This window comes from Lycium ferocissimum, chromosome 7 (genome assembly GCF_029784015.1).
Source record: "Lycium ferocissimum isolate CSIRO_LF1 chromosome 7, AGI_CSIRO_Lferr_CH_V1, whole genome shotgun sequence".
Taxonomy (NCBI): domain Eukaryota; kingdom Viridiplantae; phylum Streptophyta; class Magnoliopsida; order Solanales; family Solanaceae; genus Lycium; species Lycium ferocissimum.
The window spans coordinates 39,704,097-39,722,606 of record NC_081348.1 but is presented as its reverse complement, the minus strand read 5'-3'; the positions used below and the strand labels follow the sequence as shown (position 1 = coordinate 39,722,606).

The following is an 18,510-nucleotide window of genomic DNA, read 5'->3' as shown; positions in this document are numbered from 1 at the left end:
TTTCTTTAGAGTAATTTATAGTTCAAGACGGCCTAACAGAATATTAATTAATTCTGCTACACCAGAAAGTGGATCACTTTATTTATTCAAGAGTTAAAAATTAATACTGGAGTTAAACTAGCACTGAAGCTGAAAATAAAACTTAACTTTGAAAAAGTTGTTAGTTAATTGAAATACTTACAAAAGTGAAAAATATCTTACAAGGAAGAGTTAAAAGAAAAGAAGAAAGGAAGGTGCAATTTTTCAACTGTTTGCTTTAATTAGCCGGTGAAGAGGGTCGGTGGGCATCATTAAAGACTTTGATTGGAATGGGCACTAATAGAAAAGAAACTAAGGAAATTAGTAAGCACTTTTATCATCTTCTCAGTTAATTTATCCGGTACGAATACAGAAATTAAAATGATAAATAATGAATACCGTTTTTTTTTTCTAAAAAAAAATAAAAAAAATGAGGAAGCCACAACCATTTGACGAATTTTTTGAGAAAAAGAAATATAGTAGTAGTACTACTATAAGAACGAGTCCAATAATTTGCACAAATAGTTCATTGTTAGGTAGATTGGGCCATGAATTCCCATTGCATAATGGTCCCAAAGCTAACTCGATAGCAGAAAGTCGCAGTGCACACCTAATCTAGAGAATTAAGTACTCAACAGCATTATTTAATACATGCAAATTGAAATGGTTTATCTTGCGTCTCTGAATTATTGGAATATACATGCAAATTGAAATTCCTTATATTGTGTCTCTGATTTATTGGAATTCGCCCTCCCTTTCCTAATTAATAAGTACTATATTATCCCACATCTTATGTAACCATCTTGAAAAATTCCACTCAACGTTTAAAGTCATTACTTAAATATCTAGATTCTTTCACATGATAAACTAGTTATCTTAGTGATAAGTTATTTTTTGAAAACGAAAAACACACACACACACACAAAGGTAGATACGAATATTGAAAGGAGAATGAGGACCATTTTAGTCTTGGGCTTCAATTTGTCCTTCACAAGCCCTCTATTTCGGGCCTTGTTTCATCTCCAACTAGATGTTGTATTGGGCTTGGATTGGCCTAGGCTAATGGCCTGCTCTCCATTTACTTGTTTGATTGGTTTGGTAGGTGAAGGTTTTCATATATTTTACATTCCAACTTGTTCGGTAGTAGAAGAGAACCTGAAGACTGAAGAGGACTGATAACTGATAAGTATGAAGAATTTAAATGATAGCAAACCAAAATAAAACTTCTCTCTTTTTGTCTTCTTCAAATATTTGTACCATTGTTCAATATATAACTTAACACTATTTTATATGCTTATTTAAATCTAATTACAATTTCCTAACAAATAAAGGAGTTAATAACATGTATTTATAATAATATTTACTTAATTTGAGCGTAAATTAATCAATTTAAAGATTGACAATTGACATTTAAAGCCAAGTCTTATTTAAAAGAAATTGGACTTAGCTGTATATGAGCCAAGCTCGAACATCACTTTAAATCTACTCGAGCCAAAGTCGGTCACCATTATAAATGTCCTTGAGCTAAGCTGAGGTACATGAGTATTCCACTCAGCTCAAATCCACAATCTATCCTTCAGGATCGTTGTTGTTGACTTAGTATTTGTCATTATAGCTAGAGAGGAAAACATAATTAGAAGTTATTTAAGCTATAAAGTGATAGAGGCTGAGAAGGTAAATTAGTTATTGTGTAATAAGATGACAAGAAATTAGAATGATCTCTATGGAAATGGTTCAACTGTGATTCGTGCCATCAGTCATGTGAGTCGTCTCTCTACTATGCTTTAGGCCCAACGTTTTTTGAAATCACAAATTATCCAAGCCCATTGTATTGGGCTAGAATTATGAGTGTGCAAGGGCCTTGTATGGGGTCATTCGCACAAATGTTCTTATTCGGGGGTGGTCTTTAATTTTTGTTCCTCAAATTACGGGTCTTTAATTTTTTCCTTTCGGTATTTTAAGTGGCCAAAAATATCCCTAAGATTCTGGGATCGAACCCCAGCAGAGTATTAAAAGAAAATCGTAAGGCCGAATTTCGTAACAAATTAGGCCTATTTCAAAAAAAAATTAGGTCTTAAGGTCTAATTTCTGTAGAATCTCAAGCGTTGCCTTAAGGCATAGTTTCTATATAAAAGTCTTTTCCGACATAACTTTTGCAGTAGGCATAACTAGGGGTGTTAATGGTACGGTTTGAGAAGTTATTTTATCAAATTTATACCATATCAATTTTTCGGTTATTTCATTTTGTAGAACCAAAATTAGACTTTCCGAAACCATCCCATCATCAAGATTTCTCTTTGGTATCGGTGCGGTTCAGTTAATTTTTTTTTTTTTTTTACAAAGCAACATCATGTCATACTCATTAGTAAAAGTTAAAGACACGATATCATGCATACTTTTAGAAGCCTTAAACTATATAGTCGGATTCATATTTTCAAGTTGACATATTTAAATTCTAATAGATTATTAAGAGGATAACTAAGAAGATAATCTATACTGTGAAGTAAAACTAACAGAAACAAAAAATATTACATAAAAATAACACTTTAAAATTTAGACTAAGAGAATCTGATTGAAAAAAAATCAATGATTTGATTCCAAAATATCTTTTGGCTGCTCAATAACTCCTCTTTGAAACAAAAATAAAAAACATAGAAGAGTGCAATATATTTTGTCAAAAGTAGTCTTAACCTATGATTTTTTTAGAGAATAGTAATATATAGTATTAGATTGGAGTTCATAAAAGCAAGAAAGAGAATATACGAGTGTATAAATGTTATATAAGAGATCGACATTCTGGACAAGTCAAGAAAGAGCATAGCATAAAAATGTATTCCATCCGTTCACTTTTACTTGTCCACTATGGATTTTGCACAAAGAAATAATAAATGAAGTGCATATTTTACCAAGATGCTCATATTAATTGGTATATAGTCTTAATGGACTTGAAAAATTATTTGAAATGAGTAATTAATGATAAGGGTATAACAGGAAAAATAAATTATTTTTATCTAAATAAGCGAAAGTGGACAAGTAAAAGTAAAAATCTATTTTTCATATTCATTTTAAAAATTATGCTTTTCTACTTAAAAGTACTCATTATTTCCCAAAAAAAAAAAAAAAATTAATTAATTAACCTACTGTTGGCAAAAAAGATGGGACCCCCAAAATTTGGGAACCTAAAGCTCAAGCTTTAGTTGCTTGACCCTAGGGCCGACTCTGACTAATTTCATGGATTACCTTCCACAAATACAGGTACCGCTTAATTCTATCTATCAAGATTTGGGCAATGAGAAGAAATCACCTAATATTTGTTTGTCTCTCCTCTGATCTAAACTTGAGATCTCATAATTTTCAACTCACTTCATTCACCACTAAACCACACCTTTGAATGCCATAGTTCCTGTGTTTGTTAATCGATTCATGCTTTCTTCACTAAAATGAAAAAAAAATAAAAAATTGCACTCTTGTAAAATGGGCTATGACAATTTAACCTGACTCAATCTGTTTTTGAGCCACATAAAACTGTCATTCCTTCATTTAAAAAGGAATCATTTTCACTCCCTTGATCCCATTCTATGGGGCCTTGTTCTGTTACACAGTTTCTTTAAAATTTGCGACCAAAGATAAGTTATAAATATTTATGTGATTATAAATTATTTTATTAAAAATAAATGTAAATTGTAAAATTAAATTATTTTTAAATATAGAAATATATTATTATTTCACAACAGACAAAAAAAGAAAGTGCATGAACAATTTGTAATCGAGCAGGTTAAAAGGTTTGGTTGAATTGACTTTAAATTTTTTCTCGTTCAAATTTTATTGAATGACCTGACCTCCAAGGAACTTGTAATTAACTCAAGACAAAGACTTGGTTCCTAATTAACCGCCGGGTCAACCACGTGGTTGCTGCTTAATCAAACATTCAAACAACGAAAGACTAACAACTTCACTAATTATAAAAGAACCCGTTATTAATTAGTTAAATAAATTCCTTAAACTCTAATATAAAACAAAAAAAATGAAAACTGACCTTCACCTAATGTAGGATTAATCAGATTCCAAACTTCAAGTCTTGTTCACATGCACGCCTGATGGTTTATGCTATGAAAACAGCGCCAAATTTTCTAAGTCAATTGTCAAAAATACCCCTCCACTCTCATACCCCTCATTTCAAAGCAGTTTCCATGTTTTGGACTAATTCAAAGTTCAAAACGAGATAACCATCAGTCATAGTAACATTTTTTAAGACATTTTTTCTTGTAAATGTTTACTAAACGCGTTGATCAAGAAAAAAAAAAAAGAAGGTATTTTGAGTTGATAAATTGAGAAGAAGAAACGGTCTAAGCAAAAAAAAAATTGGAAGACTTTTTGTTGGTCTCCAGTCTTGAATTTCTGCTGGTAAGACTCTAAAGTTGAAGACCAGAAAACACATTATATTGTATAATTATACATTGAATCTATCTAAGTCTCATTCTCAAGCTCTACCCCCATTAACAGAAAGAACCAAAAAAAATAAAAAGCTTCTATTTTGGCTTCTGGGGTATATCAAGGAACATGTTTTCAAGGTTTTAATTACAACTTTCGAGTACCCTTTTCTGGTAAGATTGAAGTTCAAGACCAACAGTTATTACATTGCAATTACTGTATTGCTTATTTGCATTCAGTTTCCATTTCCAAGATCTTATCCCACTTCCCAAAATAGAAAGGAGCAAAAGGGTTAACATTTTGGCTTCTGGTTATATCAAGAAAGAGTTTTTTTCTGGGGTGTATTCATCAGTTGATTAGAATTGTTGAGTACCCTTTTAATCAAATTGTGCTTGATGAGTTTTTGAGATTAGGACTGAGTTGACTAAAAATGGCAGCAATCTTGAAAAGTTTTTTCCCTGTTTCTTCCTCAAGAAAGGAGGATAATCATGACAACGAATTTAATGTAGAATACTCCTTTGCTGAGGAGTATAATGGTCCTCCAGTTAGTTATGATATTCCTCAGGTAGTTCCCGTTGATGTACACCGGATTCCAACTGCCTCAGTAGTTTCTACAACTGCTATTTTGAGTAAAAATTTGTCACTACCAATTATTGAACCAATTGTTAAGAGTAGTGATCCCTCAATCAAGAATCAAAAGTCAAAAGAGTCAGATTTAGAATCAGAATGTGTTGAGAATGATCATGCCTATAGAGTATCAGATGGAATTGAAAGTTCTGGTACCTTAGGATTTTCTGATAGCCATGATCATTCCCGTGAGCTGTCAGGAAGTTCGGATGAATGCAAGGAAGAAGTATTAAGTCATCCGAACCCCATTGGCTTAGAATCTGAGGAACCAATTTTGAGCTCTCCAGATATTTCCTTAGAAGTATTGTCTTGTCATGAGGTGGAAGATTATGCTGATGAGGTTTCTGTCAACCAAGGTAGCAGAACAAATGTTGTAACTTTCCGGGAAATTCATTCAAGTGATGTTACTACTGACAGTGATGACGAGGAGCCAGGAATGGTTCCTGAAAAACCTATTGTAAGCAGTTACTCAAAGAAGTGTTATCGGTGTCATAAAGGGAATCGATTCACTCAGAGGGAAGTATGCATAGCTTGTGGTGCAAAGTATTGTATCAATTGTGTGTTGAGAGCAATGGGGGCAATGCCGGAAGGAAGGAAATGTATTACTTGCATTGGTTACCGTATTAATGAATCAAAACGAGATTCTTTAGGTAAGTGTTCTACAATGCTTAAGAGGCTGCTGAGTAAATGGCAAATGGATGAGATTATGAAATTGGAGAAGTCATGTCAAGCTAATCAACTTCCACCCCATCTCGTGAGCGTAAATGGTAAATGTCTTTCCCTTAGAGAGTTGGTCGACTTGCAAAGCTGTGCAGATCCGCCAAAGAAGTTGAGACCAGGGAAGTACTGGTATGACAAGGTGTCTGGATTCTGGGGAAAGGTGAGTGTTAGATCCTACTCTTTTTTTTTTTTTTGAGATAATTACATTCCAATGCCTTTCAGTGATCAAATTTACAAAATAGCCAGCAAATGTATATGTTAATATACATATTTTATACATACATATACTTATAATATACATAAGTAGTGTATATGTTTTGTATATTTTGGCTAGCACCAGTAATTAATTTCGGCCGACGGGCCAAAACGAAGAAAACACCCCTTTTTTGCATTGAAACCTTAATGCTGTTGTTTGCCTGATAGTTTTTTTGCTTTGGCTTAATAAAACAGGAGGGACATAAGCCTTGTCAGATAATTTCTCCCCAGCTAGCTGTTGGTGATACAATTAAGAGAGATGCTAGCAAGGGAAGCACAAATATTCTGATAAACAATCGGGAAATTACGCAAGTAGAGCTGTATATGTTGAAGGTTTGATTTCTGAACTAATTAAGTCTTCTGAAATTATGAATGTTCGCGGTTGGAGTTCTTAACATGTTGTCAAATCATTTCAGCTAGCAGGAATAAACTGTGAAGGAAGCGTTTGCTTTTGGCTCAGTGCTGATGGAGAATGCCAGGAAGAGGGTATGAACAATGTGGTTGGAAAAATATGGGACAAGGTTGGTTTCTCTCCATTCACTTCTTTTGACCAGTTTACCTATTTTTTTTCTCATAATCTCTGATAATCGTTATCTTTTTACAGACTACACACAAGCTGCTTTGCTCTGCTTTGAGATTGCCTATTCCTCCCGTGTCTAAAAATTCTTCCGGTGAAGAAGTTGGAAGTGGATTTGGTGTAGGTGACTCGTGCAACGCAGATAACAAAAAACTGAAACTACTTCTTGCTGGTTGTGATCAATCGGGAACAAGTACTCTGTTCAAACAGGTACAGATATATGTTTTCTAATTAAATGCATTTATATCACTTAAAATGTATAGAGAATGAATGATTTTAGATAACATATGTTGCTAAGAGAGGCGTTTGTTTCTACTTCAGGCCAAAATTATATATCGCGTTCCTTTCTCAGAAGAAGAGCATCAGAACATTACATACACGATCCAGAGAAATTTGTACAGATATATTGCTATACTCCTCGAAGGGCGTGAAAAATTTGAAGAGGAATACCGTGTTGAAATGAGGAAAAAACGGCTTGATGAACCTGGACCTTCAGGTATTGAATATTATAGTTGTTCCAGACCTCCGTATTAACTGAGTTTTCTGTTACCTTTTGTTATCACAAGTATTGCTTTGTTATCACAAAGAAGAGTACAAAGAGTTTAAGTTTTCTCATTAACTATACTGTTAAGATTTTTTTTTTCAAATCACTTGTATCTATGGAAATCGTTACCAAGCATTAGTATCGTGAAATTTAGAGTTGAGTTCTATAGCTAGATTCTAAGTATCATCTTTGCTAACAGTGCTTCCAGACCTGATTGAAGAAGAGAATGTCTATTCGCTCAGCCCCAGACTGAAAAACTTTTCCGATTGGCTTCTTCAAGCTATGATGTTGGGAAATTTGGAGGCCATTTTTCCTGCTGCTACTCGAGAGTACGCAGCTGTAGTTGAGGAGTTGTGGAAGCATAAAGCATTTCAGGCCACATATCAGCGGAGAAATGAGTTAGAAATGCTTCCGAGAGTTGCCAATTATTTCTTAGATCATGTAGGTTACTCTCTGTCTTATGCCTCAATTCTGAGTTAGGGATTGATAGTACTCTCGTATTCTGTTCTTTGTTTCCACATACAACTTACGAAATTATTGTCCTCGGCAGGCTGTTGAGATTTCAAAGGCTGACTACAACCCTTCTGATATGGATAAGTTATATGCTGAGGGAATTACTTCTTCCAATGGGGTAGCGTGCATGGACTTTTCATTCCCTAATCCACCTAAGGATAGTTACATGGAGGCAGTTGATCATTATCCTTCCTCAATGAGGTCAGCTCTCACTTTCTTGGTAGTTACAACTTTCATATTCCTAGAACGGTGGAAAAAGATCCTGTTTATGGACCTTCTATTGATAGCCACATCATAAAGGGAAATATGGTAAGTGTTCCCTAAAGAACTGTCATGAGTGCCTATTTCATAGAACCAGCCTATTATCACTTGAAGCAAGCTGGTAGTTATGTGCATCAGATACATGACAATTATTATTCAAACTTCGGAAAAGGGTCAAAATGCCCTTACCGTATTAAAAATGACTCAAAAAACGAGAGGCGAAAAATGATTTTGTTGCTTAGTTGCGTTAATTTAAAACAAGTTTTGTGTTGGGTTGGCTCATGAACGAGTCGGGTCCTTTTGGGTTGGGTCAGAATTTTTGGACTAATAAATAAAGGTCACGTGTTTAATTGAAATTTAATGAAATGTCTTGTAATTTTGCCGTTAATGGAGAGGGACAATAGAAAATAACGTTAGGAGCAAATTTAATCCAATAAATGGAAGGAGGGCATCTTTTATCCATTTCTAATACGTGAAGGATATTTTTGAACAAATAGATGGAAGGAGGGGCAAATTTGATCCGATAGGTGGAAGGAGGGCCTTTTTGAGCCACTTCTGATCGATTAAGGGCATTTTTGACCCTTTTCCATTCAAACTTTTCAATAGTATTAGATGAGTAATGAACATGCATTCATTTATACTTGAGCAGCTTCTTGATTCTTGGTTATCATCAAGCTTTAAGTAATTAGTTCTAATTTGTTTCATTCTTAAAATAAAAGAATGGGCTTGAGGTGCCTTCGATCAACTGATCCTTTTGCAAATGTAGGTACCAACTAATAAGAGTGCACGCGAGCTGCGTTGCGAAAAACTGCAGGTGGTTGGAGATGTTTGAAGATGTTGACCTTGTTATCTTTTGCGTTTCCTTGACGGAGTACACTGAGTATTTGGAAGACTACAATGGAGTTTGCACAAACAAGATGATGGAAAGCAAGAAGCTCTTTAAAAACATCGTCAGTCATCCAGCTTTTGCCCAGAAACATTGCCTCTTATTACTCAACAAGTTCGACATATTAGAGGAAATAATTGAACGGGCTCCCCTTTCTGAATGTGAATGGTTTCAGGATTTCAATCCAGTGATCAGTCGTCATCCCGACAGCAAAACCTGCAACAACAACCCGTCGTTGGCTCAACGTGCTTATCATTTCATAGCTGTGCAGTTTAAACGATTATATCGTTCCATAACAGACCGAAAGTTGTATGTTGCACAGGTAACTGCTTTGGAGGCTGATAGTGTTGATGAAGCTCTTAAATACACTAGGGAAATTCTTAAGTGGGATGAAGAAAGGCGGAAAGTAATGCGTGATTGGACAACAGAGAGTGCTGAGGCTAGCACAACTCTGGATGCAAGCACAACTACATAGTTATCATTCTTTTGTTAAGTCCGCTTTGCCTTTTGGCACTGTACATATTTTAGAGGAGAATTCACTTTACTCATGCTTAGTTTATAAATATTGTAAATTTTTTCTTCCGCAACAAAGATGAGGTTCTCTTCTGCAATTTGCAGAAAACAGTCTTGTAAAAGGGAATTTGTTATTCAATGAGATACATTTTTTGTAGCTTCTATGTACGCTCAAGTTTAACCCTTCACCTCTATAGTCTATGGTGTAGTTGAATTACTCTTGACAAGTTGATACTAGCCTTTTTCTTTTTCTTTCAGAAAACAGAATGACCCTAATAAGAGCCGATCCTATGGCTACAATATGAAGTTTTACAGAATTTCTGTAGGTGTCCTTTCCTTGTGGATATTCTTTTAAATTCTGCACAAAAGGCCTAAAGAAAAAGTGTTTCTTTAAGTTTTCCCAAAAAGTATTTGTAACAACTTCAGAAAAACTGGTTTTTGAAGTAGCTTTAGGATACTTTCTGCACTTTTATACAAATATCTGATTCGACAATATCTGCATCTATTGTTACTTGTAATACTGTAAACTACTCCTCCTGAATTACATTTACATCCCCTCCTTTGCACGCATTTGTTGATTCACTTCCCTCATCTTCTTGATTGATGTTCATAAGGTCCAGTAGCATACATATATATTGGACATTAGGCAATTATAGATCCTGAAAAGCAATTCTGATTGGTCAATTATCGATTTCTCTGTGGTACCAGTTATCGTTTCATTGAATTTGCTTCACTAATAGTCCCAGCCCCCAGGCTTCGGAATTTGATCTTTATAGACTAGTACCAAGATCGAGTCCTAGACAAGTGGATCTGAATTCAATGAAACAACGAAAATTAAGAATATGTTGTATGGCCACACCCTAATTTATGATTTTCCGGAGGAAGTTATAGCATCCATCTGCTAATGTTTTTTAAAAAAGAATCACATAACCAGAGATGGACAGAGGCTGAAGTTGGCATCATGAGTAAACACAGGCTAAATGATTAAAAAAAAAAAAAAATCTTAGATCAAATACTTATACAAGAACATTTATACATACTAGTATAAAACAATCTAAGAACTTATATTCTATATACCACAATCATGGTTTCAACAAGGTGCAAATCGATCCATTAGCAAACACATAGTTGCTTCACACATTGTGTTGTCAATTTTGCTCTCTGAAGAAGAAGAAGAATTCTGGCTTTTTTTGCTTTCTTCCACTTTGTCCCCTGAGTTTTTCTTCTGGGATTTCAACAAGAAAAGGCTTTTGGTTCTGACCTTTTCACTTATCTTTGTTATCTCACAAACACAAGCATCAACTACTGCTGCCATTTTTTTAAAACAAAAGTTGCTCTCTTTTTCTCTCTTTTCTCTTGCTTTTGTAATCTTGAAAATATTATAGAACTCAGATATGCAATTGAAAAGTGAAAAGGGCCTACTTATATAGTATAAAATCATAAGGTTGGGTGGGCGTAGGGCGTGGGGCGTGGAATTGATTGGTTTTTAGAAAGAAAAAAAAATCTATAGGCAGAAATCTGCCAAGTGCCAACCAGATACACGGGCTTGGTATATTTTATACTAGAATATTCTCAATTTTATACCTTATTTGGAGAGTATATGCAATAATTTTATGAATATTCACACTGAGTCTTCACAAATCTAGACTAAAGTCTACAAATCTACATAAGGAGTTACAAATTTTAATACTTTGTCATTAAAAATATTTGAGAAATTAATGTTTGAGTGATATTTTCATAAAATTGGAACAAAAGCAAAAGTGAAGGGTAGAAATTGCAAATAACTGAAATGAAAAACATAGAAGAAAAAGAGAATTTATAAAAGAAAATGACTACCTTGTTAGTTTCTTATGCTAGGACCACAAATGAATTCAAAAGGTTCTTGGTTTCTACTTTGTTTACTATTACGCAGAAAGTTCTAAAATAATTGACAAAATAGTGTTCCATAATGCTGCTCAAAGAAATGAAGTATTTCTACACACTATATACACACGAAATTCAGAATGGTGACAAACAGCTGCAAAATTTCAAATTCCATGGTGGCCTAACAATTACAAGTGGTGCTGCATGGTAATGCCTTCAACCACGTGATTGGTCGCCTTTCAGTTTGTTTTTATTCGTTTTTCTTTTTTTACAAAATAAATTAATTATTTGAAAACTTGAAAAATAAGAAAACAAGTGGAATCCTTGAAGATCTTGGGAATTTTCCCACCAATTGGGACACTGGGCTACGCGTCTTGAAATTTACATTTTTGCGATGATATAATGGGTGAAAGATATTTCTATACTTTGTTTCATATATCAATTTGATACGGGTCGATTGATATGTGTTTCAATTGTAGCAGTGTAGAATGAAAACATAATTTGAAATGAGATCGGGTAATTCAACGATAATTTAATGTTACCTTCTAAAGAACAAATGGTTGTATTTGTGACTCATTTAAAAGAAGCTGGCTGCTTAATTAACGGTCTACACTTTAATTTCTTCATTTTATTGGACCTACAACTTATCATTCACTTAAAAGGATGAAATTTGAAATTATCTTTCACTATAAACAAATTATCTCTCGAAGTATTTTGATGCTTGAAATTAATAGTATAGTACTAGTATAATTTTTTATATCACTACGTGGGAAGATAGTAAAGAATACATAAGGATAAAAAGCCAATACCAATTGGACATGTATGCATGACTCATAAATAATTGTGTGTAGATCTTATCCAAAGCTCATTCCAATAATGTATCTGAAATTATTGCATTCCAAGTCATAACAAAGACGATGACTTTGTAGACTTGATTGCTATGACCTTTTCTCATTATCTATTTGCCAAACACTTTAATTTCCTAATTTGAAGATAACGAACAACCAAGTTGTGATGATCAAAAGAAACTTCCTTCATTAAGTAAAACTCTCAATTAAGTTGGGATCCTAAGTAAACAACAGGCTAAATGATGAATAAATAAATAAATTCTTAGATCAAATACATATACACGAATTGAGATGTGATATATGGAAAACTTAGAAAAATAAGAAAGTTTCCTTTGCTTTTTGTCTCTATATTTTTGTCTACATTACAACGCGTTATTAGTACGAGTCTCTAACTTCACTCTCGTTTTTTCAAAGTTGAGTCTATTCATTCATCTGGTATGTATTTGTAACTTTATGAATATGAGATATACAACTAGCTACTATATATTTAATTAATGCTAGCAATTAGTAAATATGTTAGAATAGATATAATGATTTTGCTCTACCTTTCTCATACGATCATGACTTTGGCTTATTTGCCATTAGAGTAATCAGATAGCACTGATAATTTTTTATTTTCTCAAATAGTAGTTTTAAAGTTTATTAAAGAAATTAATTTAATATAGTATGGTGCAAATTATTTTTAAAAATAGTAAGTATAACAAATCGAAATATGCTTTCACAAGTATTAATATAGACTTTTAGAAGTATTTTTTTGGCAATTATTTTTATTCCTTCCTATTTAATTTTATTATTTACACATACTAACCTATTATTTATTGTAAATTCATCACATCGAATTTATCGAAATTTAATTTGAGTTCGTGGAACTTAATATCTTTGGGAAAAATTACTCGTCATGAATTTTGAATGTTGAAATTCACTTAGACGCTAAAGATTTTGGTGACATTATTACCCAAGGGTGAAGAAAGCATTGAGTCAGGACAAAGCAAAAGATATGATTTTTCTTCGTCATCATCTGGACGAAGGATTGATGATTGAATATTTGACATTGAAATATCCACTTGAATTGTGGACTGATTTGAAGAAAAGTTATGGCCACCTTAAGTCAACGATATTAACAAGAATTCGTTATGAGTGGATACACTTACGGTTACAAAATTTTACATCTGTACGTGAGTATAACTTTATTGTCTGTAGAGTAACTTCCCAATTAAAGTTATGAATGATGACGATTTATTAGAAAGGACTCTTCCACTTTACACGTCTCAAATATGGTACTGTTACAACAGTAATATCGTAAAAAGGATTTTAAAAAATATTACAAGTTATGACATGCCTTCTTGTGGCTGAGCAATATAACATCCTTATGATAAAAGATCATGAAGCTCTCGTCCCACTGGATTTGCTCTATTTTTTAAAGCAAATGTGATAGCAGTACATTGTAATCCGAAAGAAAACGAAATAATTATCGGGATCATATGAATGCGCGTGAACGTGGCAATAGCAAGGCACGATATAATAATCGTCATCGTGATGACCATTATAAACGAGAAAACAATATGAGTTTTCAAAACAATTTTCAATAGGCAAAGACAATAATTATCAGCGATGTAGTATGACAAATAACTGAACAAGTGAATGTCGGATGCCTGAGCATTTTGATAGGCTCTATCAAAACTCCTCCAAAAGATGCTAAGCAGAAACTTTCTTCATTAAGCACAATTCTCATTAAGCTGGCTCATGAGTAACGACAAGCTAAATGCAATAACAACAACATACACAGTAAAATCTCACAAAGTGGGAAAAACTCCAAGCTAAATGATAAATAAAAAAGATTTCTTAGGTTAAATACATATACAAGAACATTTATACTACATACTAGTACTAGTATAAAACAATGTAAGAGATTATTTATATACTACAATTAGGTACTTGATGCTTCATGCTTTCAACAAGGTGCAAAACGATCCATTAGCAAAAACACAGTTGCTTCACACATTGTGTTGTCATCTGAAGAAGAAGAATTCTGGCCTTTTTTGCCTTCTTCAACTTTGTCCCCAGATTTTTTCTTCTGGGATTTCAACAAGAAAAGGCTTTTGGCTCTGACCTTTTCACTTAGCTTTGTGATCTCACAAACACAAGCATCAACTATTGCTGCCATTTTATTTCTTCTTTTTTTCTTTAGCAGAAGTTCCTGTCTTTTTCTCTTTTTTCTTGCTTTTGTAATCTTGAATATAAAAAACTTTGATGAAATTGGAAAGTGAAAAGGATCTACTTATATAGTATGAAATCAGAAGGTCGGTGGGGGTGGTGTGGTCCTTGTGGAATTGAGTGGTTTTAAGAGAAAAAAAAATATCTATTGGCAGATTTCCCTAAATACACGGAATTGGTATATTACAGTAGGATATGCCCATGGTTCTATTAGTATATTAATTTTTGAACTTTGAGTTTATACCTTATTTTGGGAGTATATGCAAAAAATTTATGAATATCAAAATTACTAGCCGACTCCGCATGTGAGGTCTGTTTAAATTTAAGTAGATAAAATTATCTGATATTTGTGTTGCTGAGAGGTAACAAAAACCCGACAAAATAAGGTAATTGCCTTACACGTCCGTCTATCTATTTTTTCTTTAAAATGATGACATTTGAAGTACAACAGTCAAAACTTCTAGGTATTGGTCTGAATTATTACATTGATTACTAAATATTTCTAGAGTAAATTGTAAGTATCTAGAAGGTAAATAAGTATTACAAGTTGTAACTTCTTATCATTAAAATTATTTTGAGAAGTATTTCAAAAATAGGGTCAAAAAATATATTATTGCAAAGAAGTGAAATGATAAACATGGAAGAAATTGAGAAAGGTATAAAGAAAAAGACTAGCTTGTTAGTTTGTACTTTGTAGGTTAGGACCACAAATGAATTTAAAAGTCTTTTGTTTTCACTTTGTGTATATTTATTAATTACTTAGAAAGTTCTAAATAATTGACAAAACTGCGTTCCACGATGCAGTCCTTCTGGCCTATAGAAACGAAGCATTTCTACAGGCGGTGCTGCTGTTAATGCTTTCATCCACGTGATTGGTGGCCTTTTACTTTGTTTTTATTCATTTTACTTTTTCAAAAATTAAATTTATTCATTTGAAAAATAAGAAAAGAAGTAGAATCCTTAGAGATCCTGGGAATTTTCCAACCAATTGGACACTTGGCTACGCGTTTTGGTGGATACATTTTTGGGATGATATAACGTGTGAAAGTCATTCCTATAATTTGTTTCGCATGCAAATTAGTGCTGTAAGAGGTTGGTTATCGCAGGAGTTAGGAGAGATAGAGGTAGATCGAAGAAGAACTTAGAAAGGTGATTAGACAGCACATGATCAGCTTTAACTCACTGATAACATGAATCTAGATAGAAAGGTGTAAAGATCTAGTTGAGTGGTGTTATTTAGTAATCGCGTAGTTTTTTTATTCTTCGATGGGTATTCCTCTCTATTGCGAATTTGCTTTATATCTTGCTATTTTGTTGTCCTATTTTTTTTGTACCTACATCGATTTCCACTTCTTTTATTTTCCTTTCCTTTCTTATTTTCCTTTGAAGCATGGGTAAATGGGAAATTACACTCTACTCGTAAAGATAGTATGAATCTTAGATAGAAAGGATTACGTAAATTTTATCCTAAAGATCTGGGATTTGAGGATTTCAGTAGGTGTGTTGTTTTTATTGCTAATTTAGTATCGATCAGCGACTGAAACAGATCCAAAATTTGAAGTATTTTTATAACGATTTTTAGTATAATTAATATACCATATAATGAGTACATAGCTAAATGTTTATAGATATTTAGTAGATTACTAAATTATCGTGAATTCATAGATTACACTTTTGATTCACCTCCGAATTCAGCGAATGTATGCTTCATTTGTACCAGTGTTGAAAGAACGACTATTTGTTAGATTGAACAACTTTAAAAATGGTCCCTATGTTAAATTCAGAAAAATAAGCAAATGACGTTTTTTTTGGTGACCCATTTAAAAAAGGGAAAAGGGTAAAAAATGTCCCTATACTTTGGGGAAAGGGCTAAAATATCTTCCGTTACAAATTTGGGTGAAAAATACCCCTATCTTAACAGAAATTTCCAAACCCCCCAAAATAACTCGATTTCGTTTTAAGCTATACTCCATATTTCATACTAAAACCCATATGCAAACAACTTGTTCCGAGTCCTACATTTGGAGCCACTAGGTTTGGTAACTCATATGAGTTTTTTTATTTAGTTGGGTCGGATCTAAATGAAGCGGGTTTAAAAATAAAATCAGGTTATGTTGGGGATTTCCGTTAATGAAGAGGTGTATTTGAAAACTTTAATGACGGGAGGGGTGTTTTTGACCCAAATTTGTAACGGAGGATATTTTTAGCTTAAATTGTTTGAATGGGTCACCAATTACAAATTTGTAGCTTAAACGTTTTTAGACAAATAAACAAATGGAAAATGATTTTTAGCTTAACTAAGAACATATTTAGGCAACGCCAATTTGTCAAGCATACAGGCATGACTCAATATTAATAATTGTGTAAGATCTTATCCAAAAATCATTCCAATAATGTATCTGAATTCTTTGTTTTAAATTTAAATTTATAGATTTTGAAGAACCAACAATTCTATTAATGATTCATTCAAAAGAAGTAGATCACTTCACCATAAACATATTAATTTCCAACAGGTCTCTTCATTTTCTTTACCAATAACTGCATGCATTTTAAGGGTAAAAATTGAAATTGCCTTTCATTATTGTTCTTATATTTTTAAATCAAGTTCTTTTTCAAAGTTGTTGATGCTTGAGAATAGTAAATCTTTTTTTTCATTGCTTGGAAATAGTAAACTTAAAAAAACTTTTCAAAATAAGAATAGAAGTGGATAAAAAGCCAATCCCAATTGGACATGTATGCATGACCCATAAATAATTGTGTGTAGATCTTATCCAAAGCTCATTCCAATAATGTATTTGAAATTATTGCATTCCTAGTCACAATAAAGACTATTGATCGAGGTGACTTTGTAGACTTGATTGCTATGACCTTTCTCGTTATCAATTTGCCTAACACTTGCTGAGTTGTGATGATTAAAAGTAACTTCCATTATTACGAGAAAGAAATTTAAATAGATTGTTTTATTGATTTGGATAAGAAGTAAGTAGTATTTAAGATAGCAATTCAAAATGTGGAATAAAAAACAATTAGTTTGTAAAATGTTTAGTTTAAAACATTATAGAATATGAGTAAATATTAATTCAATATTTCATACGTATTAGTTTAAAGGGAAAAAGTGCAAATACTGTATATTTTGCGAAAATATCACAGATTATAAAAGTGGTATAAATATGCTGAAATAATTAACGAAATATCACTTTTCTTTGACGGATTTAAAAAAAAAAAATCAATTAGTTTATTTTTTAATTAAAAAAATATCACGGGGCTTTAAAAAAAAGTCTACCCTTTTTTTCGAGTAGACATATTTTTCTAAAGCTGGGTCGGGTCTGATTCGTTTAAAAAAATGGGTAGACTTATTTTTTTTTTAAGGACACAGAGATATTTTTTAAAACTAACCAGACTCAACTCACTAGAAAAAAATTTACCATGTGGCGATAGAAAAATATGTCTACCTAAAAAAAATGAGTAAACTTTTTTTAAAGCTACACGGCGTTTTTTTAAATTAAAAAATAAGCTAAATGATTTTTTTTTAAAATCCCTCTCGAGGTATATTTAACCATTTTTATGTGACGAGGTATATACACCACTTTTTTAACGAGAGGTTTATATGCTCCAAATCGCAAAGTTAAGGGGTATATTTGCACCTTTGCCCTAGTTTAAATTGTTTGAAGGACAAATTTTCTTCAATCAAGGAAAAGATTTTGACAAAAGTATTATTAGATCATTTTCTCCCATTCCCATAAATGCTACTCCAGTTGCTGCATAAACGGATGCATAAAAATATCATTCAATGAGAGGAAAAGACAAAATGGGGGTGTAGCTCATATGGTAGAGCGCTCGCTTCGCATGCGAGAGGCACGGGGTTCGATTCCCCGCACCTCCACATCCTTTTTTATTTGGTCTATGTGGATGCTAAGTAGCTTAGTAGTATTAATTTTGGCAATTAGCCAAAGTGTTATAAGATTAAAAGTTTCTTCATCTATATAAATGGAAATCAAAGGGCTGGAAATGAGGACTTCTTGTACATCAGAAAGAAGCAATTCATTTATAGCTCTCATCACCAAATAGTAAGTAGATATCTACACTGTTGGTGATAATACAATAATATTACCATTACAATTGAAAAATAAAATGAAGAAATAAAAATATTTGGTGGGGCGCGGATTAAGGAGATGCCAACTCGACTACGGGCTCAGGTGTCTTTTTGGATACAATACCGATCGCGTCGTATAACTAACAA

The 18,510-nt window shown here is 32.9% G+C and overlaps 1 protein-coding gene and 1 non-coding gene across 2 annotated transcripts; both read left to right on the top strand.

The window, feature by feature from the left end:
* Positions 1-4,829: 4,829 nt before the first annotated feature.
* LOC132064957 (extra-large guanine nucleotide-binding protein 1-like) lies at positions 4,830-9,533 on the top strand. Its single transcript, XM_059458138.1, has 8 exons — positions 4,830-5,956; positions 6,247-6,384; positions 6,468-6,572; positions 6,656-6,838; positions 6,950-7,124; positions 7,372-7,613; positions 7,723-7,886; positions 8,713-9,533. Exons 1-8 carry the CDS (start codon positions 4,880-4,882, stop codon positions 9,305-9,307), a joined length of 2,679 nt encoding a protein of 892 aa, XP_059314121.1. The 5' UTR covers positions 4,830-4,879; the 3' UTR covers positions 9,308-9,533.
* An 8,547-nt stretch (positions 9,534-18,080) lies between these two features.
* TRNAA-CGC (transfer RNA alanine (anticodon CGC)) lies at positions 18,081-18,153 on the top strand. Its single transcript has one exon. It is a non-coding gene; the product is annotated as a tRNA-Ala (tRNA).
* The last annotated feature ends 357 nt before the right edge of the window (positions 18,154-18,510 follow it).

Coding starts and splice junctions, on each gene's coding strand:
- LOC132064957 (XM_059458138.1), top strand. CDS start 4,880: ATGGCAGCAATCTTGAAAAGTTTTTTCCCTGTTTCTTCCTCAAGAAAG. Junction 6,573..6,655: donor TTGGAAAAATATGGGACAAG/GTTGGTTTCTCT, acceptor ATCTTTTTACAG/ACTACACACAAGCTGCTTTG. Junction 6,839..6,949: donor CAAGTACTCTGTTCAAACAG/GTACAGATATAT, acceptor TTTCTACTTCAG/GCCAAAATTATATATCGCGT.